Source organism: Erythranthe guttata, chromosome 10 (assembly GCF_056151865.1).
Source record: "Erythranthe guttata isolate IM_541 chromosome 10, IM_541, whole genome shotgun sequence".
Taxonomy (NCBI): Eukaryota; Viridiplantae; Streptophyta; class Magnoliopsida; order Lamiales; family Phrymaceae; genus Erythranthe; species Erythranthe guttata.
In genome coordinates, this window is record NC_142542.1 from 12595001 (window position 1) to 12619436 (window position 24436).

General features: G+C 33.2%; 2 protein-coding genes and 1 long non-coding RNA gene across 3 annotated transcripts in view; all 3 read right to left on the reverse strand.

Moving 5' to 3' along the window:
- The window catches only part of LOC148767548 (uncharacterized), a 1542-nt gene extending 512 nt beyond the window's left edge, over positions 1–1030 (reverse strand). Inside the window, exons 1-2 of the mRNA XM_088824663.1 lie at positions 217–1030; positions 1–123 (exon numbers count right to left, since the gene is read on the reverse strand). The exon at positions 1–123 is cut by the window's left edge and continues 120 nt beyond it. Coding sequence (XP_088680789.1) covers positions 1–123; positions 217–411 — 318 coding nt within the window. The 5' untranslated portion in view covers positions 412–1030. The remainder of the gene's footprint in view (positions 124–216) is intronic.
- Positions 1031–7905: 6875 nt separating this feature from the next.
- On the reverse strand, positions 7906–9991 carry LOC148767549 (uncharacterized). The gene is made up of 3 exons (XR_016034097.1): positions 8775–9991; positions 8584–8671; positions 7906–8385 (listed from the first exon to the last, which is right to left on the reverse strand). It is a non-coding gene; the product is annotated as an uncharacterized LOC148767549 (long non-coding RNA).
- An 11728-nt stretch (positions 9992–21719) lies between these two features.
- On the reverse strand, positions 21720–23362 carry LOC148767550 (uncharacterized). The gene is made up of 2 exons (XM_088824212.1): positions 22643–23362; positions 21720–21890 (listed from the first exon to the last, which is right to left on the reverse strand). Exons 1-2 carry the CDS (start codon positions 23251–23253, stop codon positions 21881–21883), a joined length of 621 nt encoding a protein of 206 aa, XP_088680338.1. The 5' UTR covers positions 23254–23362; the 3' UTR covers positions 21720–21880.
- Between the last annotated feature and the right edge of the window lie 1074 nt (positions 23363–24436).

The following is a 24436-nucleotide window of genomic DNA, read 5'->3' on the forward strand; positions in this document are numbered from 1 at the left end:
AAGGGATCCTGGAGGAGCATTTGCAGAAGATGAAGGTCCAGTTGGATGTGGAGTAACTGGTTCTTGACTAGAACTTGGAGGGGCACTTTGAGAGGTTTGCACTTCTTCACTTGGTGAGTTTCCCTAACACAATAAAACAACCATATTGGCACTTGTATTATTCTGAATAAGGAAATCAATGAACTGAATAAGGAAATCAATGATATGTACATTTACCTTATAAAGTTTGGACCTTGGATTTGTAGGATTTTTGCAGGTTCCCTTATTATGACCTCTTTGTAAGCAATTTTGACAGGTGTGTGTCAAACCCTTCCTGTATGAGGTCCTATGAATCTCATATGGAGCTTTCTTTCTTAATCTGGTTGGTCTTCCTTTTTTTTTTCTGGTATTTTGGAGCCTGAAGTGGCTCATAAGTGGTCTTCAAGTAATCTCTGGGTCCAGGGACTGCATGTATCATATAGGCATACACTTTCAAGTAATTTTCCTTCCTATAACATGTGTCCACAAAATCCTCAACTTTGTATCTTCTTTCTGCAATGCAAGACCAGGCATGAGGACATGGATATCCATTTAATTGAAATATGCCACATGTACACTCTCTTTTAGCTAAGTCCACCACATATCTCACACCATTTGCATCCACCTCAAACTCCTCATTTCCACACCACCTTGGATAACAGTTTCTTGCAAGTTGCTGGGACTTATTGATCTTCCTCAAGATATTAGGGCAGATAGTTCCTGCATACTTCTCCATCCCAGCATTTTTTGTCTGAATTCTAGTTGTCAATCTGGTTCTTATCTATTCAAACATACTAATGATGGGCTTCTCCCTAGCTTCAAGTATGTAGTTGTTGAAGGACTCACACAGATTGTTGACCAATACATCAGACCTGCATTTTGTAGAAAAATAAGATCTGGCCCAATGTTCAGCTGGTATCTTTCTCAAGTACTCTGCTGCATCTTTGTCCAATCTCATTATCTCAACCATCTTTGATTCAAACTCATTCTTGTTCCCTGTTGAAGCAGCTCTCCACAACATTGTTTTTAATTCCAAGGAAGGCCACTTTTGTCTTTAATGGCTTGTTCCATTCTCTGTCCAATGTATTTTGAAGTTGCATGCTTGTTAACTCTCTTTTTTGAACATGTGTGCTCTCCAGTTATGCTCTTGATCTGCAATGAAAGAAACATTAACACCATAATGCCAAAAGTAAAAGCAATAAGAAAATACTTATTATAAGTTTGAAACACAGTAGTACCTGAAATGTTGGACCACCCTGCACAACAGAGGCATGGATCCTCCAATTACAGCCTTCAGTTTTGCATTCTGATGTCACCCTTTTCCTTTCACTTTTCACATATTCTAATTCATAACCATTTCTGACTAACCAATCTGTTAGGGCTTGTCTGAAAAGACCAATATTTCCAAACTTCATCAAAACTTCCAACTCTCTGTTCTTCATATTTTGCCCTTCAGTGAATGTTGGACATTTAGATTTGTTGCAACCATCCAAGTTATCAACAGAATCATCATCTTCAGCTTCACTGTACCACTAGGATACAGATTGGTCAATTGGACATTTATGCAGTCTTTTACTTGGTCTCCTAGCATTCTTCCCCATTCTTCTTAACTTCCTCAATAGGTCTTGCTTAGTGAACTGTCTATCTACAAAGATATCATCATCAGAGGAGCCCTCAATATCATCTAACTCCTCACTTGGAACATCTGAATGTACATCATTTTCATCTGAAGTAGCATCTTCAGGCTGCAGGTAGTCATCATCTGCAGAATCATCATCCTCAGAATCAACATTTGCTTCTTCATCTGCTTTCAACATTTGCTTCTTCATCTGCTTGATTTTCAACAGTTGGTTCTGCAGCTTCTTGATGTTCAACAGTTGGTTCTGCAGCTGCATGATTTCCAACACTTGGTTCTTCAGCTTCTTGATCTTCAACATTTGGTTCTTCATTTCTTAGTTCATCATTTAGTGGTTCTTCAAATGGTGCTTCAGAAGAGTGTACTTCTTCATCCCCTTGCTGCAAATACAATATTTCTACTTCTTCCCTTAATACATTCCCATCCCTATCAACTGCAAGTAGTGGCTCTATACCAGTATCTTCAGTGTACAGTGTCAAATGATCTAGGCCTTCATGCACACTCACTAACCATGCTATGGAAACATCATCTAAAATCTGCCTTAAGCCATGTTCAAGTGACTGACCAGGGTACAGAAAATAGAAAGTGACATTCAACTTTTTACCTCCATAGAACCTATATAGCGCATATAGTGAATCCATATTCATGTAGTCTAAGCTAATCCTTATGGTCACTTGCTTTCTTCCTCCAACATAAGACAAGTTGGGGCTATGTGTAAAATTGCCATCTAGCCAAAGAGACAATGTCACAAGGTTCTCCATCTGCATACAAAGAAGTGTTCAGTGACTTAAAGACAAACTCAATTATTAAATTGGGCCACATGTTCATCTCCATTATTAAATTAAAGACAAAAAAAAAAAATTGAACAGTTAAATACATTACTTTATAAAATTGAACCACATGTTAAATACATTACTATATAAGACTTAAATACATTACTGAGTTCACAGTTAAAGACAAAAAAAAAATTAACCACATGTTCACTGCTTTAAACAGTTGAATACAAACACTAAAAAACATAAATTCTACAATGAATCAACTTGATTAAAGAAATGGTGTAGAAGCCCCACATGTTCCCTGAAGTTCCAGACAACCACATGTTTTACACAAAAAAAATCAATAAATAAATAAAAATTGGACCACAACCCACACATCCCAAAAAAAAGCAGACAATGTATGGACCACTACCACGAATCTTCAAACATATGAACAGGGATTCAACATGCCTTAAAAACAGCAAAAACTCGGAAATCAAAATCCAACCTCTTTAATATATGGGCGAGAATTCTTCTAACTCTTACATTCCTTTCTTCTAGTTCTGCGGGCTTCGGGATTCAGAGATGCAATTTCAAAATTAGGGCTTCGATTTTTTTTAGGGCTTCGAATTTCAGTTCGGAGATGTGAGATAGTTTTGTTTTTGAGAGATCGTGTGGCTATAATTTGGATAAGCAAAATCTGAGATACGATTTGGGGGAAAAGGTTAGGATACTTATTTTGGGTATTGGGGTCTTTTTTGCTTGATTTTTTATTAAGGGCAATTATGTCATTTCACGTAAGTCAACGAGCCAGTGCACACAAAGGGGCGGTGGGCTGACTAAAACACAACAGAAGGGGTTATATGCTAATTTTTTTTTCCGAGGGGGGTTTTTTGCTTCCGAGAAATAACACAGGGGGGTCTATGCAATTAACTCATGTATTATAGTGTACTCCATCGTCTTCTTTAACTCTTGGGTTGAGGAATAAATATTCATGGTATCCCATCTTCTTGTTCTGTTTTTTTTTTTTTTTTTTTTTGTCTAGTTCATGTGCGTACTTGTTTATATTCTTTACCAGTTCGGTTAATAAATTAATTGCAGTAGTTTGTGGTCGCCACACTGGACTTCAACATGGAATATTCGATTTCGACCAGAAAAACATTTAAGTTGAAATAGATGGACGAGACTGTTAAATGGAGCCATATCCAAGATTTCATTGGATACCGGAGAGTGGACGTATGTGGTACAGAAGACATGTGCGAAATTCGATGCAAATTCCGAATGGTAAGAGATGATGGAATTAATTTTTAAAGTGCTGTTTAATTTGAGTTATCCAATTATTTTGTGTTGCTTTATTTTATTTTTTTAGTTATAGGAATTTTTATACTTCATGTCGATGGATATTTCATGAGTTAAATTTTTGTCAGTATGTGTGTTTCAATGTGACAATATTTTTCATTTTACCAAATGAGTTAATTTCATCCCTGAAAGATTTTGTGTAAGTTTTATTTGAATTGAAAGATTCAAAATAATTTGAAACCCCCCTACAATTGCCTGAAATTTACCAAAAAAATGTGGGCTAAGAATTTTGAATTTATTGTCAAATAACTCAATCAAAACAAGCTCAACAAATTTGAACTTCATCATCAAATCCTTCCATCGAAATACAAATTAGTCATGATTTATTCAGAGCTCGCTGCTGACAGAATTAGTCCAATTTTTTTTTAAATGAACCGCTAAGCACTTGACAGCTCCATTCAGAGAGGCAGATCAAACATGTTGAACAAAAGTATTGCTGACCGAATAAGGAATTCATACCATTCAAAGCTCATTTAGAGCAATCAAACACTCTGCGTAGTTATTTCTATGTTACACTCGGTAAAAACTATACTGTGTATTTTTTTACCGTTGATCTACACACTAATACCAGGTTATTTATATGCTACACTCCCTAATAAGCCTTAGTCAGTAAATCTACCAGATGATAATTAAGGCTAATTGCAAAATATTAACATGCACATGCATACTATAAAATCCAGAAATCTAATTGAATACAATCACATGCCCTGTACTAATGGTTTAAACGAAGATAAGAATGCCTTTTGTAACCATAAAAGGAATCAGATAACTAAAAAAACAGCTCATATAACCAAACAAACGAAATTCGCAACGATTAATAAATTAAAGAAAAAAGGAAAATACACATGCAAATTAATATTAATAAAGTCCAACAGATGTGATGGCGCCACACAACCTCGGCCCTCCCTTCATAATCCCTTCCGTTGCGTTCGGCAAAAACGCGATCGTCATATTCTGGCACTTAACTTCTAATCTATTTGTATCGTACCACATATGCAACATAGCCTCGAATTCGAGCGTTAGCCCTCGCGTCAACTCAGCACGTGTGTAATATTGACCAGGCAACAACGTGTTCACACTCGCACCGAAACGAATCGAGTACTTTCCGTGGCGGCTAAATGTTCGAATATAGGTTCCCGACGAATTCCGAGGCGCGCATGTTAACCATACGTACATGTCTTTGAGTCCGTTATTGTCGTAACTCATCTTGCTATGTGAGTGGTCGATGGAAAACCCTAGATTCCACTCCGCGGCTCTAACGACATGCGAATCGTCGGATCCGATGTTGTCTAACGAAACCGAAACCGATTCAACTTTGACGCCTGGATATTGGTCGTACGATTCATACCAGACGACGCCTCGAAACATTATCAAAGTAAAACAAATAGCACATATCAACTCCGTCCAGGTGTAACACTGCCGTTCTTGGTCAACGGATGATTCGGCGGCCAAGTGGGCTGTGCCGCCGTTACGTGTTGCAGAGGTCGTGGGAGGCGGCGGCACGACGGAGTAGCCGTGCGCCGATGGCGCAGAAATACATACTCCGTCAAAGGTTTGAGATCTAGGTTTTGATTGATTCATTTAATTCGTTCGACAGGTTTCCAATGGGGTTTGATTAGCGCAACTAAAAAAGGGTTTTAACCTAAAGGGAAAGATATAAGGAACAGAGATTCAAATCTTGCTACCTTTCGGGGTTCAGTTAGAGTCAAACTCTGCTTATTAATACTCATAATTCTAAAATATAGTTATTCAATTTATTTGTGTCTTTTAATTTCATTTATTTTTATTTCTAACATATTTGAAATAAAAATTATTTTTGGTAAATAGTATTTAGGAAAAATTTGACAAAACATCCGTTACACAAGTGTCATTATAATAAGTCCAATTGTATTTCTTATTTTTAAGATAAATCCAAAACAACCTTTATTAATTAAAAACAATTAATTATCACTATTATACCCCTAACTAACTAAGAAACATCTCTATTTTACCTTTTTTATGTATGTGTAATTCTAGCCACCGTTTGATTTTCTTATCTCATCTCTCTTTTCACGTTTCTCATCTTCTCTCTTGAGGATTCTCCTTCTTTAATCTCTTTCATTCAAATCGCCACCAGCCCTTTTCCTCTGTACCACCGGCGGTTCCCTTTCTATCTCTCCAACGTTAGATGTGCCGCCTTCAAGCGGCGGTCCAGCACCCCATGACGGTGGAGGCCTTGCATCGAAAGTAATTGCAGCGGTTGATAGAAGAATCATGATTGGTGGTGGTGCGGAAGACGGGTTTATCGATTTTGGGGTTCTGGACATATCCATATGTTGATTCTCTCGGCCTGCATCTTTTTTTTTTTTTTTTTTCCTTAAATGTTTGGTTTGTATCAAGGTTTCAATTACTTAACCCAATTGTCAATTTGCAGATTTATTTGTGATGTTTTTGAATTGATAAAATTATAATTCGTGTAGTAGAAAACTTCCAACTATATGGCTATCCTGCGAAACTTCTATGTTTTGAAAATTGAAATATGTCCTTGTTCTGTCAATTTGTATTATGTATTATGTGCTTTTCTGATTTCCGCCTTTTTGATATGTGAATCGCATTTATGCTGCAAGTATTTGATCGATCACTGGGCTGAACACAGGTAGACTCAACTTTGCTACAGTTTGTCTCGACGGATTCCACTTCACTAGCCTTAGATTTTACTCTCTTATTTTGGTCAGTACAATTATTTGAGCAACCATTGCCACTCCTACGGTAACTCATTGCAGTCATTGCCACTCCTACAAAACGTACACCGTCAACTGTAATATATTTGTTTCTCTAGTTGAATGTTGCTCAGAATTTTTATAATCATTCACGTTTCTTGTGCACGAACAATCTAATGTCTTTATGTATAAAACAGAAAACCATTTAATAATAAAATCAATGGACTAAACCATTTACTATATATATATATATATATATATATATATATATATATATATATATATATATATATATATATATATTAATGCAGCAACATGTCAGTTGATCGTAGTTGGATGTGGCATCGGTTTTGATGATAAAGGATATATACGACTAGAATTTAATCAAGGGCTAAATGAGTTTTTAGATTTTGTTTACTCTCATTCTATAGTTGACCATGGGAAGATAAGATATCCTTGTTTTAAGTGCTGCAATCGAAAATTTGATTCTCGAGATAATGTGCATTATCACATTAAAAAATATGGGTTTAAACATGGTTATACTACGTGTGATGCACATGGTGAACCATGGAGAACACATAATACTAGGGAATGTTCAGGGTCTATTTATGTGGAAAACTCTGGAATGAGAAGAATGGTTATGAATGTTGATGGTCCTAACTTTGATTGGGATTTTGATGATTTCAATGTTATATTACACGTTAATAAGTTTAGTAATATACTACATAATGAAGTTATTTTCTAGATTTTTAGGCCATTTAAAGAAAAAGGTGAAAAATCGAGCTCGAGTTGAAGGGTCTATAGTAGAAGCATACATCATCGAGGAAAAATCAACATTATGCTCCTTATATTTTGAGTCTAGCGTGGAAACAAGATTAACGCGACTTCGAATAAATGATGATGGTGGAGAGATAGATTCTAGTAGGCGGCTATCCATTTTCAGTCATCCGGGGAAGCCTCTTGGAAGTCTGAAAGATGGTCGGCCGTTTATAAATGAAGACGAAATAAATGCTGCAAATAGATATATTCTATTGAACTGTACTGAAATCCTTCCTTTTGTCCGAAAACGATAAAGATCAACAACACTATGATTCCACTAGTACCAACGATGAGGTATATTTCATAGTTTGTGTATTCACTAGTAGAAAAAAGGGTTTTTGCTACCATTTAAATTCGTAGCGAATAGTCCAATATTCGTAGTAAAAGGCTTTTTGCTACGAATTAGCTACGAATTTTCTTCGTAGTAAATACGGGCGTGACAAATACTTTGCTACGGGACATTGTCGTAGCAAATACTTTTTTATTATGGCACAACTAGCATTTACTACGACTATGAATTTGTTACAAATGCATGACTATTTGGTACAACATGTCCTCTAGCAAAAAGGTTGTTTTTTTTCTGGTGCCCAAACCCAGCTTTTGGTACGACCACCTCTCGTAGTAAAAAATATGATTTTTACAAACCATTTTCTGTAGCAATAATTCTAAAATATACAATTAAATACCTGAATATTCAATACCAAATTATATATAATTAAATAATAAAAAAAAAAACCCGATATATCTTAAAATCATAAAATTTACATCTAGCCATGAGTATTTATACAAATCATAAGTTTGAGATAATATTGTCATGTTCTCCTCTAAGACTAACTACTCACAGACTCTTCTTCCATCTGTTGCATTTTTTTTCCTCCATCGTTTCGTCTTTAAACTTTCGCAACAACACCCTATCTTCTTGCGGCAAGCTTGCTCGTTTACGTGCAAAGAATACACCACACATAGGTGTTTCTGCCTAACAATCATACTTTTGTGATTATCTTTCCCCGTATCTTTCTTGAAAATTTGGTCTTTCAACTCTTTTATTCTTCCTTAATATGACCCTTTAAAGTGTAGACGATTAGCAAGCAAAGAGATTCTGCAAAAACAAATATAACAAACAATAAACGTGTATAAGAATCAAATGAACATATTGAGCAACTCCACAACTTTAATACCAACGCCATAAACAATAATCATCATATTGAGTTTATTATTTAGGTTGGACAATGTGCTGGTAAAATATGATGTTCAACTTTGCATTTGTAAGAAAAGGGAAGCAAAATATTATACATACATTCACATCCTTCTACTCCTTGCATTTGTAAGGTAGTTCTCAATTTTCTTGGCACCTTCTGTGGCAAAATAAGTGTACGACTCTGAATCTGCACGAACAAAATAAAGAAGTCCTAAACTTTGTAGTAATGAAATAATTTAATTATATTTCTAGTTATTAATAAACTAATTACTTTGAGATGGATTTCATACCTTAATAGGCTGAAAAAGCTAGCATCTTTTGTTTCTTAAATCTTCAACCAACCTTCTCGGTCAATGAATCAAATACGATCCATCAATAATATTGCAGATAACATTAATGTACAAGCACATCAAAACATGTAAATAATTCAGGAATAAGCAACTTATTATATATAAAACTAAACAATAATATAATGTATACAACAAACCAAACCTTACAGAACAATATCATAATATATGTAATAAAACTTGAGCTACACCACCATAAGTGTAACTAATGCAGTAGGAATGCATCAATTATCATTGCAAGGAATAGAACTGATACTCACCAAAGATTGTAAATAGTTCTCACAATTGTGCATAAACTAAAGTAGTAGAATATAAGATTCAAGCTAACTGTTAAATCATAATACTTTCATGTAAAATTAATGCGTATAATGTGCCACGGTAACCACATATGATGTCATGCTATAGATAAGACCGTGCAGCCATGGACGTGCATACAAAAGATTATTAAAAGAAATTAGTATCGCACCTCTACGGACTAAAAGAGAAGCAATAAAGAAGGGTCATTCATCTTACCATACCTCGATTCCAAAAACCATTAAATTCTCAAGAACAAACCATTAGTAAACACCATTTGAAGTGGCTTAAAAAAACACAAACTTTACCAGTGATATTCAATGATTTGAAACCAAGAGGGAACATGAAGACATTAACTAAAACAAAAATCTACTCAACTAATTTTTAAAATACTAACCAAATAGGTTGGAAAAGTGGATTGAATCTCAATATTTGTCGCCGAGCAGCGAAGACCACCGCTAATATATGCAATTTCGTAGTATTAGTCGTGAACATAACAAAAAATTAACTAGGAGACAAAAACTACTTCATGGATAGGGTTTCAAAATTGGGGGTTTTTAGAACCACTAATTTCAGAGTTAATCCACATCCGAATTGCAACTCGGTGCTAAAAAAGAGATCTATTGAAGCCCGAAGACACGACTGTAGGTATCCTAGGTCATTAAAAGAAAAAAAAAGAAAAAAAATAGAGAGAGGGTACCGCGGCGGCGGCGGCATTCGGTGGCTCGGCGTTAGACGGTGGCTAGACTTGAAGTAATTCGCTGACGATGGCTTCCAGTGTTAGTTTGTGAGGGTATCAACGATTGTGGGTGAACAAAGTGAAATTGAAAGAAAATGAAGGGGAGGGACGACGATATGTGCTTCTCAGTTTAAGTGGTAGGGTATTTCGATTTTATTAAATTTAGATCTTTTATTACCGTACACCGAGCGTAGCAAATAATCTCTATTACTACGGTAAAATCCGTAGTAAAAGAATAAAACGATGACGTTTCACATAAGTATTTGCTACGAATGTTGTGCCGTAGTGATATATATTCTTTTGCTACGACTTTTAGCTACGACATGTATTTTGTAGTAAAAAATACCTTTTGTAACGAGTTTTTCTTTGTAGCAAAAAAAATTGTAACAAAAGGCCATTTTTCTACTAGTGATTCTCAATGTTTATCCAAGCATTGTTTGATATTATCACCCGCATTAATATTTTTATTATAGTGTGGTAGAATATATATCTACAGTACTGATTGATTTCTTTACAATTGTACATCTCTTAATATATTTTGATGTTCACACGATACACACAAACACGTTGGATTTGATTTATTCAATTTGATTATTTTTCATGTGATTATTCGCAGGATTTCAGCCGTTAGGGAAAAGGTACAACAAAAGGTCAGAGCAAGATAAAACGACAAATACTACGGTGAAATAAGATGTGAGAAAGTCAATACTTGTAAAGGAAATAGTCACATTATGATATCACTACGTACTTATTGTGATCTTGTGAGTGTTCTTTCGATATGATTTCATATATTTTTGACGTTTATGAGTTGTTGGATTGATTGAGATTTAAGCCCTTGCCGGGATTTATTGTGTTTTATTAAAGTTATGAATGTTTATATACGTTATGCTTACAATATTTATTGATTTTGGAGATTTGTGAAAATTTAATAAAATATAATTACTGCATTAATATTTTGTGACGAAAATGTGACCTTCTTATGATGGATTATAATTTACAATTGTTAAGGATTTGTGACTGGTGATTGACGGAAGTACTGTGACGTACTTTGGTGATGGAGATTTGTGACCAACATTATATTACGGATATATAGTTTGTGACGGCTACGCTGTGACGGAGGTTGGCGACATAAGTTGTGATGGATAGTGTGTGACCGATAGTGTGTGACGACGAGTTAGTCACAAAGTATTGTGACACTATTTATGACGGAAACACGACGGACAATCTTTATTGATTAGTGACAGATTATGGATAGAACATCTTTGTTGGTGACGACATCCGTCATCGAATTTACGAAAAATATTTTGATGCTTACTGATGGAATACTGACATCATAAATTATTTGTGACGAACTCCGTCACAACCATGAATGACGGAGTATGGACGGAAAAAAATTGTTTGTGACGGAATCCGTCACTGAGTTTATGTAAAATTTTGGGCTAAAAATTGACGGATGAATGACAACAATAATTTGTTGTGACGACATCCGTCAAAACGTTTAGACAACTTGTATATGGTATCGGTGACGGAATTAATTGTGCTTCGTGACGATGCTATCCGTGATAACAGATGTGACAGAATTAAATTATCCGTCACCAATGTCATTTGTGACGAGGGTTTTTTCTGACAGACCTATTTGTGACTGATTTTGTTCAATTTTGTCACGAAAATGTCTGTCACAAAAGCCATGTTTTTTGGTAGTGTTAGGCTAACGAGTTGAGCTCAGATGAGCTTTTAACAATCAATCTCGGATCCAGTATTAAATATGTTAATTAAATTTTAAACCCTAATGCACAAATCGCAAATAAAATTTTAACCGCCTAAACATTGCCCGTTTTTGCGAATTACCACCTACCAAAAAAATTTAACCGCCTAAACAATATAATATGAAGAGTAGATAGCATTAAACCGCCTAAACATTGCCCGTTTTTGCGAATTACCACCTACCAAAAAAAAAAAACTCCAATCCTACCTGAACTTAATAAATTGTGCCACATTGCCATATTTTACCTGTTTTAAGGCCAATTAAGGTTTCAATTACATAGGTGGTTTTCATTAATTACATATGTGGTTTTCATTAATTACAGAGTGGTTTTTCTTTATTAATAAGTTTTTCGTGAATTTTTGTAATGGAATTTGTTATTTACATAGTGATTTCGTTAATTACATATGGATTTTCATTAATTATAGAGTGGTTTTTGTTAATTGATAATTTTTTAGTGAATTTTTTAATGGAATTTGCTAATTATATAGTGATTTTCATTAATTTACAAAGTGGTTTTCATTAATTACAGAGTGGTTTTTGTTAATTACATAGTGATGTTCGATAAATTTATAATGGATTTTCGTAATGGAATACTATAATCACATAGTGGTTTTTGGTAAGTTTATAGTGAATTTCAATTTGTTAAAATTATTTTTTTAAAATTTAACTTTAAAAAACACAAGTATAAAAAATAATAAACCGAAATTAACAAAATGAATAACAAACCTTAAAAAAAATTCAAATTTTTCTTATCAAAAAATCGAAAATAAGAAAAGAAATAAAAACGAGACTTTTAGAATTGATTTGGGAGCGTTATTTTGGGCATAAAATGTGAAGCGTGATTTTGGGGCAAAATTTTTGGAGAAGATTTGTGTGTAGATTGAGGGCATGATTTGAATATATTAACATAATTTCTTTTTAATTTATTAGAATAATTAAGTGGGGGCATATAAGGTATTTTGGGTTGACTAAGTTTATGGCAAATAACAATTTAAAAAATGGATTTATCAAGAAGTCAAAATTGAACAAGGAGGTTTTATCATAAAGCCCCCCTTGTGGTTAATAGTTTTTGGAGATAACTCTTTTATGCTCGTAATATCAACCATTGTTATCATATCGAAGTATATCGTGTACTGTTTTCCTCCACACATCGTAATGTATGCATTTATCGTACCGTATCGTAAGATAGATACTAACTATTAAAAATAGTACAATATATATATCATTGAATAAAAATACAATAAACATGTAAAAAATTAATATTTATAATCAAACAATTCATTCAAAATAGATCTAAAATCATAGTTTCAACGTTAAATTATTATCTAGGACAAATGTCATAGTTTTAGAAATGCTAGTGTCTATTAACTTTTTGCTATAATATAAATTGCTTTTGATTTATATTTGGAATTGGAAGAGGTCTGGAAATTGCAGGCGGACAAGAAACTTTGGATGTTTCAAAAGCTTAGCATTAGGACTTCGGCTTGGATTTACCAACAACCGTAAAATTTGAAGTCTTCCTTGATTTAATTCGTATATATGTTGTTATATGAATTATATTTTATATTCTTATATAAATTGTATAAATCATTTATATTAGAATTTATATATTACGTAAGTTTAAATTAAATACGCGATTAATTGCATCTATGGTTTACGATAGATAATATGATTATAGACTCGTATGTTTTGTTATATAATTTTAAATTTCCCCGCTACATATATATGCCCGTTATATAGACGCATCATGACTGTAAGTCAGCATTAAACTTTTTTTTTCTTACTTGAAGTAAATTAATTACACGGAAAAAAAACTATGATACAAAATAACAATTAGGACAAAATGGTCATTTCCGATACTCTGATAAGGTGTATTTTATTCGGGATTATTTGTAAAAACCCCCTTAATCATGTAAGTAAATGAGGATGGACCCAACCCCTTTTTTAGTTTCCCCCAATTTATTTAATTAAATAAATATTTATTACGATTTAGAGTAATGTCCCCAATTTACCCCTCCATCAAATAACATATATTTATTCTCCAAAATTGATTCTTTCTCTTTTGTTTTATTATCTATGCACAACCACCACCGCCGCTTGGCCCTTGCAGCTCTAAGGGTTTCTCGGCCTCGACCCCTCGACGATGATAAGGGAAATCTAGCTACCCACGTCTCATAACTCTGACTTCGAAAAGATAGTTTCGCGCCATGCCAATCGCAAATTCAGGCGGGCCCATACGTCGAGCAATTTGGAACAATGGTGGTGGACTTCGCCACTGTGCGATAGAATTTTCCGGCGAGATGGGATTAGGTGGATAGGTCATCGGCTGATTTGGAGGAGAATTGTGTTGGTTACAGATTCCTTTTGGAATTAATTAGGTTTAAGGGTTTTGGTAATTTGCAATTCCACCTTCTTTAGTTCCGCGATTTGAAGACGTATTCAAATTTATTATTTTTTTCTTTTCGAGTTTTTAAATGTTAAGTGGGGTAGATTTTTGGAGACTAATTTGTGTCCAATCACTAGTATAGTGGATGTTTTATTTTGTTGAAATTGTGTTCGTGTTATTTACAGAAATATAGTTGTTTTCGTGACAGTTGTAGTTGATTTTGTTAATCAATTGCTTTTTGTAGTCGTTAAACGATTTTCTTACAGTTGTATTTGCTTAATTTGGTAGTAGTTTTGCTGGAATGGAGGGTGTGGGTTTTTTTTTTTTTTTTGTAGTTTCAATACCTCTGTAGTAATTTTCGATCATTTTGTAGTTGTTATCAAATTCTTGTAGTTGATTTCGAGAATTTTATAGTTGATTTTGATCTTTTGTAGTTTATTTCATTAATTTGTTGTTGTTATTTTTGGTAAACTTGCTATTGAAAACAACTATTTTTGTAGTTGTTTTACATTTTTTTGGTTATTTCTATACTACACCTGGTGAAGACAACACCGGGTGATTTTTTTACCGTTAATCTACAAACACCAATGTGGGTGTGTGTGTGGTTGTGTGTATATGAATGGGAAAGATCTATTCGGTGTAGCATATAATAGAACCAGTTTCTTTATAGTTGATTCGGGAAAAAATGAACAAAAAGAAAAGCTGCTTTTAGTAATTTTACAGTTAATTTCAATTTTTGGTAAACTAGTTGTTGAACACCACAATTTTGTAGTTGTTTACGATAATTTTAAAGTTGATTATGGAAAATATGAAATAAAAAAAATGTAAAAAATTATATTGTAGTTGAAGTAGGAAATATTATAGTTGATTTCGAAAATATTGTAGTTGATTTCAGAATTTTTGTAGTTAATTCTGGGTTTTATTTTTTTTTTTTTTTAAATTTTTTAATTATTTTAAATAAATAAACGAAAAAATTAATAAGAGAAGAAAATGACACTAAAATGGTGAGTAATGGGTAGTGAATTGAGGGGATATTAAATTTGGGAATAAATAAGGAATGCGTCTATCACTAATAAGTGAAGAGGGGTTTTACCAATCCTTATTAAAAAGGGGCCTTTAGCATTAAACTTCTCAGACAGCTAATAAATATAAATAAACTCAACCATAAATTCATCATTCGCAATACTCCCCTTAGCTTTTGTTTATTTGTACCGAAAATATCCTCCTTTACATAAATCAGGCCACTGCATCATTAATTATGTGGTATGCATTTATCAGCTTGACTGCATTTAGTTTTGTTTTTCTTTTTTTTTTCTTTTTTTTACTATGTTTTATTTTCTAATATTATTTTAATAAAAATATTTTGTTAATTTTTTTTTTAATTTGATTTTTTTTAATATGACTATAGTTGAATATGACTATAGTCTAATATGACTATATGTGACTATATCACCAGTAGACATATTCTTTCTTTATATTGTCAGTTTTTTACATTTCCAACTTAAAAATTCCGATTATATAGTGTAGTACAGTCATATTTACCATATTATGGAAAATTTGCTAGACACCCTTTATTTTGGACTTATATAGATAGAGATCCTAGTTGCTAGATGAATATAGGTATATGTCCTTTGACCCAAAAAAATAATATACATAAAATAAAATAATTAATATATAGACATAAACACCCTCAATTAATAAGAAAACAAATCTTATATATCCTCTCTCCAATCTCACGTTTCTCTCACCCTATATTTAATCCATCATCTCTCTCCCTTTGTATCTCACTCACGCCTCTCTCTCTCTCTCTCTCTCTCTCTCTCTCTCTCTCTCTCTCTCTCTCTCTCTCTCATGTAGGAAAAACATGGATGTTTTTAGATTATGAGATGATTTCAAAGATGACAACAAACATCCCCTCCCCTCTCCTAAAAAAAAAATCTAAAATCCAAAATTCTAGCCAAATTTCGCATTGTGTCTCCCGTATGTAGAATCTTCTCATTGTTTGTTGTTAGCAATTTTGGTTTGCGGTTTGGTTTAACTTCGTTTGTTGTTTGAAGAATTGAGTTTGATATTCGATTCCTCTAGTTTACAATTTGCAAGGTATGTCTTAAGTTACATTTTACAAACACTTTGTTTAATATTTTTGTTGTTTGCAATGTGTTCCATAAACAATTATGCAAGTTCTGCTGAATTTTTAATGATGATGATTTTTTTTTAGTTTGCTGTTTGCATTGGGCGAAGTCATAGGTAGTTTATTGCTTGCAATTCAATTATGCAAGTTCTGCTGAATTTTTTCTTCAGTTTGCTGTTTGCATTTGGCGAAGTCATAGGTAATTTTTTGTTTGCAATTTAATAATGCAAATCTGGATTTATTTTTTCAGTTTGCTATTTGCATATGACAAAATCATAGGTATTTCGTTGTTTGCAATTCAATAATACAAAATCTAATTTTCAGTTTGCTATTTGCAGTGCACAGAGTCACAGGCGTCGTGGGAAGCGTCATAGTTTCCGGAGTCATCGGTAGCATTTTTAGAGTATGAGTTTGTAAAATAAATTGTATATTTTTTTTATGAATTAATATAATTTTTAGTTAATATTTGGAAGAGATATTTTTGGTAATTTATTTTGATAGAGATGTTTTAGGATTTGATGATTTGATTTTAACTAAGGGTATTTTTGGCACACAATAAATACTATTAATTTATTAAAACATGAAAATTTTGACTTGGTTCTACACACATAAATAATAATATAGAGGGACCTATAGCAAATTGCTCCTAAATGAAAATGTTAATTTCCCCAATTTTCGTGTTTCTGACATGGGGCTATTAGTGAGAACCAGCTCTATCATTTTTGACTTGGATCCAGTCTCTTTTCACTTATTAGTGATAGACCCATCCTTTCATTAATTCCAAAATTTACCCTCCCTCTGTCACTACCCATTATCCACCATTTTAGTGACTTTTTATTTCCTTTTTTTAATTTATTTTCGTTTAATTACTTAAAACAGATTTTAAAAAAAAAGAACAAAAAAAAATTAAAATTAAATTCATTTTTTTTAGAATTAACTAAAAAAATTCTGAAATCAACTACAATATTTCCGAAAACAACTATAAATTTACAAAAACAACTATAAATTTCCGAAAACAACTATAATACTTCATAAATCAACTACAATTTAATTTTTTTCTTCCATATTTTTTCATAATCAACTATAAAATTATCGTAAAACAACTACAAAATTGTAGTGTTCAACAAGTTTACCAAAAATTGAAATCAATTGCTTAATTACTAATAAGAATTTTTTTTTCATTCTTTCCCGAATAAACTATAAAAAAAATCAAAATCAACTATAAATTGTCGAAATCAACTACAAACTATCGAACTCGACTATAAAAAAAATTGAAACCGACAATAAAATTGTCGAAATCAACTACAAAACGTCGAAAACAACTACAATTTATCGAAATCTACTAGAAAAGTAAACACCCCAATTGCAACGAAAACTACTATATAATTGAGCAAATACGTCTATAAAAACACGATCTTCCACCAATCCACTGGTGGAAATCCTTCAACTAAGACAAAAAAATCAATTGAACCATCACAAAATGAATAAACTCTGCCAAAGTCTTCCACCTCGAATCTCATATTCTCCTTATGAAGGTCCGAATTTCCTCCTCTTCGATTTTGAAGTTGTAGCCACCATCATCTGAAAATGAATTAGCATTAAATTCTGATTAAGCTAGTAAATTTGTACATGTATTAATCACTGCATGCGAGATCTCCATACATCTGAATAGTTATTTTTTGTGGATGCCTATGGTGAAACTGAACACTCATATTCACAAAACACATAATCCGATCGGGCGACCTAGACGAGGAAGAACTATGGCAGAACTATCCTTCCTCTGATGGCTTTGTAGTGAAAGTGGTAGAGAGAGATGGAAGCGAGAGAATAAGAACAAAATAGGGGAGAGATCGACAGATCGTGTGCCCAATGATAAGATCATGTGATCAACAAATCCGTCGGCGATGGTCCAATTATTATTATCCGGTTGCTCCAACACTATACAATTTTCATTAGCCTTGATGGCAGCGCCGATGAAAGGGAATAGAAGAGGGAGAAAGTCGGCGAAAAAAATAGAACGACAAAACATGAGAGAAATCGTTGAGAGATGAGAAGGGGAGAGAAAAGAGAAAGAGCGGTAGTGGAAAAACGTTAGGTTATCTGAAAAGAAAAATAGGGTTTGACAAGACATAGAAGGACAACTTAGGAATAATGCATAATAATTTAATAAAATATTAATTTTAATTAATTAGTAGGGGGTATGACAAATAATGGAAAAGAGGATGGATCCATCATCATTTATCCTAATGTATTGGGGTTCTTACTAATAATCCCTTTTGACATTGAGAATAAAATTTCACTCCAAAATTGTCCTACTCATCAGCCACATCATTGAATTTATTTATAATCTATTTATTTTCATACATTAAATACCAACTCATTCAATCAATCATTAAATTACTTGTTATATCAGCTCACAGGACCAAAAATCTCAAATTTTATAACTTACAGGACTAAAATTCTGATTTTAAAACGTAGTGGACTAAATCTCTCAACTAGTAAACTTATAGGACTAAAAAAATCATTTTGCCTAAAACTTAAAAGAGAGGAACGCGATCAACAAAATATACTTATAGGGCTCGTTTGGTGCAAATGATGAGAATGCATTAGACAGGCAACATTAGGATTTGTATGGCTATGTTGCAATTCATGCTTGTGTATATTGTGTTTGGTACAATAGAGTACAACTATTAATATCTCCACTCATATATATATTTTGTTTGGTTAGATTTGCTGAATGGATGATTAGATTTTTACTTTTCAAGTTTGCCCCTCATATTTTTCATATACTAATATCACATATTTCGTAAAATAAAAGAATGAGAAAATAGTGGTAATTCTTTTGGCTTATGATGTAGTATGTTGCCATTTAAACAACCATTACCTAATTCTGTTTTTTTTTCTTTCTTTTCACAAAGATCTTTTTATATTCTCAATCTTTTTTTTTTCTTCTTCAACTACTCTCGTTGAGTGCTAAAGAAAAGTTGAAATTTGATAATGAGAATCTTGCAAAAACAAAGTTCTGTCAAGAAAGCTATGATAAATACATATATAGTAATCTTAGAATATCATTCCATAATGAAAATCTTGAAAATTTGAGATGGAAGCCGGTGTATAATAAAGGCAATTTAACATTGAGCTATCAAACAAACCATTCAATTCTCCCATACAACTGTAAAATGAGTCCCTCTTCTGTCAATTCACCTCTCCTTACCTTACGGGAGTCCCTTTTCTATACAATTTCCTGGACTAAAGAAATAGACAATTTTTTGTTCAATCATTAAAAGTTGAAGCAATGAAAAATGTTGTTTGTATAGCTACCAATTCACATGCTATTATTATGGCACGCGGCATCGTAAACATTGACTTAGGTACAAATATCTCATATAAGACTGACATGACAATGTTTCATAAGTTAAAAAGAAGGTACTCTGTTTTTCTCCACATTATTTCTACATCAGGGGTTTATGGATAAAACGACAAATGTTGTTCATGACCCTACTGAAATGTAGAAAATACGGTTGAAGGTAAAGTTTATTTTATAGTTTGTGTGGGCACATTCAATTCTCTAAACGCGAGTTTTGTCCAGCTTTGTTGATCTGCATAAGCAGACGAGATAAATTTTGTAAGCAAATAAAAAGAAAATCTTCAACGCCAAATGAAGAACGTATTTCAGATGTTAAGAGTTTGGGAAATATTTACTTATGTCTCAAGGGTACATATGTAATTTTATTTTTAATACCAAAATGCAGATTGGACCTGGAAATTGGATCCGTGCTTCTGGTTGTGATCCATTATCAGCCAAAGTGTAGGATACCATGCTCGGTCAGAAGTGTATCGTGGGCTTGACCCATGACTACCAAATATAACATTGGGCATGATATATAGTGTATATAGCCCAACATTTCATAGGACCAAAAATCTCAAATTTAATAATATATAGGACTAAATTCTGATTTTAAAATATAGTAGACTAAATCTCTCAACTAGTAAACTTACGACACTAAAAAATCATTTTGCCTAAAACTTAAAAAAGAGTAATGCGATCAACACAATATACTTATGGTGAAATTGGCTAGACAACCCTTATTTTGGACTTATATATGTGGAGATTCTAACTGTTACAAATTACATGAGTATAGGTTTAGGTCATTAGACAAAAGAAAAACATATATAAATAAAATAAAATAATTAGTACATAGACATAAACACCCTTAACTAAAAATAAAGTAAATTTCGTATATCGCACTCTCCCTCTCTCTGCAATCTCACGTCTCTCTCTCCCCCTTTATGTAATCTCTCATCTCTATCCCTCTCTATCTCGTGTCTCTCCATCATGTGTCTCTCTTACTTTCTGTGTTGTTTTTTTCCGATAAGCATCTTTTAAAAAAAAAAATCTGATCAATTTCTTTCTCTCTTCCCTTTCTCGATTCCGATTTTTTTTCTTTACTTTTGAATCTTGCCATAGCTATAACCTTTAACAAACTCTAACCAAATATTTTTCGTTTGTTTTTTGGTTGTGGGGCATGTTGCTTGTTCTTTGTTTGAAAAAATCGTTTGATATTTTGGAGACCTAGTTTCTTGTTGATATTTAATTTATACTTCTCCAATTGTTACGATGAAAGGCAATTCAGGAGATTCTCGCTCCAATCTTGGGTGGTGGTTCTACGGCAATCGACCCACCAAATTTTGATGCACCTCTTCACCGACGTTCGAATCCACCTTCTGCTTACCACCGCCTTGGTCCCTACCATCATCACCGAGGGCTTTGAATGGTTGCACTCAATTGATTGGGTTTACTACGGTGGCGGCGATTCTAGGGTTTGTGACGGGATTAGGGCTGGCGGCAAGGGGTTTGGGGTGAGTACCTCGGTTTTTTTTCTTTAGTTGTTTTCATTTTGGAATTTTGCAATTTCAAGTTACATATTGTTTTCTCGTTTTAAATTTTTTCTTCAGTTTGTTGTTTGCATTTGGCGAATTCATGGGTAGTCTTTTGTTCGTAACTTAATAATGCAAATTCTGGATTTTTTTCTTTTCACTTTGTTGTTTGCATTTGGCGGAATCATTAGTATTTTGTTATTTGCAATTCAATAATACAAATTCTAATTTTTCTGTTTGCTATTTGCAATTCAGGGAGTCATAGGCGTCAGTTTGCCATTTGCAGTTCACGATAGACGGTGGCGCGACGGCGGTGCCGTTTTTAGAGTATGAGTTTGTACAATAAATAGTATATTTGTTTGACGAATTTATTTATTTTTGTGTTAATATTTGCAAGAGAGATGTTTAGGAATTTGTTTTGATAAAATGGTTTTTAGTGGATTTGATTTGATTTGATTAAGGGTATTTTTGACACAATAAAAATTATTAATTTATTAAAATATAAAAAAATTAACTTGAATTTATACACATAAATTATAATATAGAGGAACTTGTAGCAAATTGACCCCCAAATTATATAAAAAAAAACGTAGATCGCCTATTACTTACGAAAACAATCCAATCGACATCCACAGAAAAATCACAATGTGAACCTTGTTATTATTATAAGTCAACTTGTAGTTCACACAAATAGATCCAAAAAATCACATGTATAAATTCTTCAACTAAAACAACCATCAATATCACTTTACATTAGAAAAAAACTTACAACCTACATATCGTGTATATGACTACATATTACTAAGAGTTGATGCTCTCCAATTCGCCTACTCATTAAAATTGTTGTTGCCAAGTCTCATGAACTCCTTCAAAGCACAAGCGAACATTAATTACAATATAATCATCAGACAGACATAGCATAGATCATCTAACCAAAAACCATTCAACAACAAGCAATAACTAATAAATTCACAAATTAAAGTCAATACTGACTATGAATGACTATATATGCCCTGTTGGCAGACTCTAGAAAACATAGCATAATTTCTTCCTTACACCTTTGTTTTGTAAATCATTTTTTTGTTTGAAACTAGACTTCAAGATATTTCTAACCATGCATAGCACCAAAATTAACTCCATGTCAATCAAAGCAGTTTAATTTACAAATTCTAAAAAACTGAGCATAGCTTCTTCCTTCAATTTTTGTTATGTAAACCGTTTTTTAGTTAGAAACTAGACTTTAAGATCTTTCTAACCATGTATGACACGAAAATTAACTCCTTGTCTATCTAAGCAATTTTAAACCCAAAGTCGAGCCTTCTCCTACATCAAATTCGTGCGGACAGTGCCCCTTTCTCCGGCAAGGGAAAGAGAGGCGAGCAAGAGAGGGCTTAGGGTTATGTTGGTAAGAGTATTTTTATCTTCTCACACAATCATTATGAAAACACAATCATGATGAAAACGTAGTAAAGGAGTAAAAGTAGACAAGAATTTCTATGGTAATCACAAATAAAAGTCGAGATAAAAAAAAAACACCGATCATATCATGGAACAAACTAAATCCGCAACCGTTATTAATTAACGAAAAAGAATATAATAATAAAGAGAAAAATCTTACGGAAATCGAAGTATCTTGATGCCACACAATCTCGGCCCTCCAGTCATAACCCCTTCAGTTGCATTCGGCGAAAACGCGACCGTCACATTCTCGCACACAACGTCTAATCTGCATCCTGTATACCACAAATGTAACATAGCCTCGAACTCAAGCGGCAGTCCTTTAATCAACTGAGGACGACCGTAATTCGGCAGCAACGTGTCTAACGTCGCACCGACATTAACAACGTTCCCCGAATCGTGGCCGATTGTCTTAACTAGGGTTCCGGTCCAATTCCCAGACATGCAGATTACCCAGACGTACGAGTCCTTGATGGCGTAGTTGTCGTATTTCGCCGACCTAATTGTGCCGTTAACGTCGACGGCAAACCCTAATTTCCAGTTTGCGAGTGTTGTAAGATGAAGAAGGGAATCGTTGGATCTGATGTTTTGTAAGGAAACCGAAACGGAAGACAGTTGGACAGCAGGAAATGTGTCCTCGGGCCCACTATTGAACAGAAAAATAATAACGCCGAAAAGGATTAAGATCGACGTTAATAAAGTAGAACAGACACAAATGTCAGATGGAGGCGGCACGTCGGAGGTTTGAGATCTGGGTTTTGATTCATTCATTCTTATTCCACAGCGGTTTTGATTTGTGCAAAAGATTGTATTTGGTGAACAAGGTTTTTTAACCTCAAAGGCAAGATTTATAAGGAAGAGAGATTCAAATCTTATTACGTTTCGGAGTTCAGTTGTTAACGATATACAATCTATTATATTATTTAATTAATTAATTGTTTAGTTAGTATTTTTATTATTAATTAATTAGCATAGTATATTTATATTGAATATAGCCGTATGTGTATTTAGAGTTAGGATGACTAGTAACTATACCTGTGCGTTGCACGGGGTACCATTACAAAACAATTGAAATTAAATAATTGAGAATAAATAACGCCACACGATTGAACAATCAAACCTAAGGTTCCACAGCTTGTCGAAGTCCAACATATCGTCACTTGTCAAATCTTCGTTGTTTCAGAATCCTCAAGAGTCAAGATTCATATTTGGAGAAGTTGTGACACATTGTACAAAACAGTGTAGTAGATCTGAGAAGAGTCAAAGAAAGACTGTCTCACAATTTAATTTTGGCAAAATTTATATTCTTCCATTAATAATTAACATAGAAGTAGATTTATAGAAATAAGAGGTTCCTCAAGCTACGGTCATTGATTGAATATGACCAACAATTGTTCGTTTCCGCCTACAACCAAGAAGAATCGTTCATTGCCCTATTTATCCATTAAAATACAAAATATGTTTTAAATAATGAATTTTGAACACACTGCTCAGTTCATTAAGTAAAGAATGAGACATAGTCATTGTCTTAACTCGAAAAAATATTTTCCCTTAAACTGCTCATTAAAAAACATTGAAATTTAAACACAACTTGGAGAAATATTTTCTCTTGAACTGTTCAAAAAAAAAGAATAGAAATTGAAATACAACTCAGAAAAATATTTTCTCTTTAAAATGTTCATCCAAAATTATTGAAATTTAAACACAACACCACTTTCAATAATACACCATGAGAAGTCAACTGCTCTAAATTCGTACGCATAACATATTTCGGATAAGATCTTTTGTGATACGAAGAATTGTGCAAGTCTAAGAGAAAATCTGTTACAATTATTAAATCATCTACAACTTCTTAATTCCAAGTACATGCTATTGTGATTAAAAAAAAAAAAGGAACGCAATGGTTAGAAGTATAAAAACATAGACTTTAATAAATAAGAAATACACAAATTAT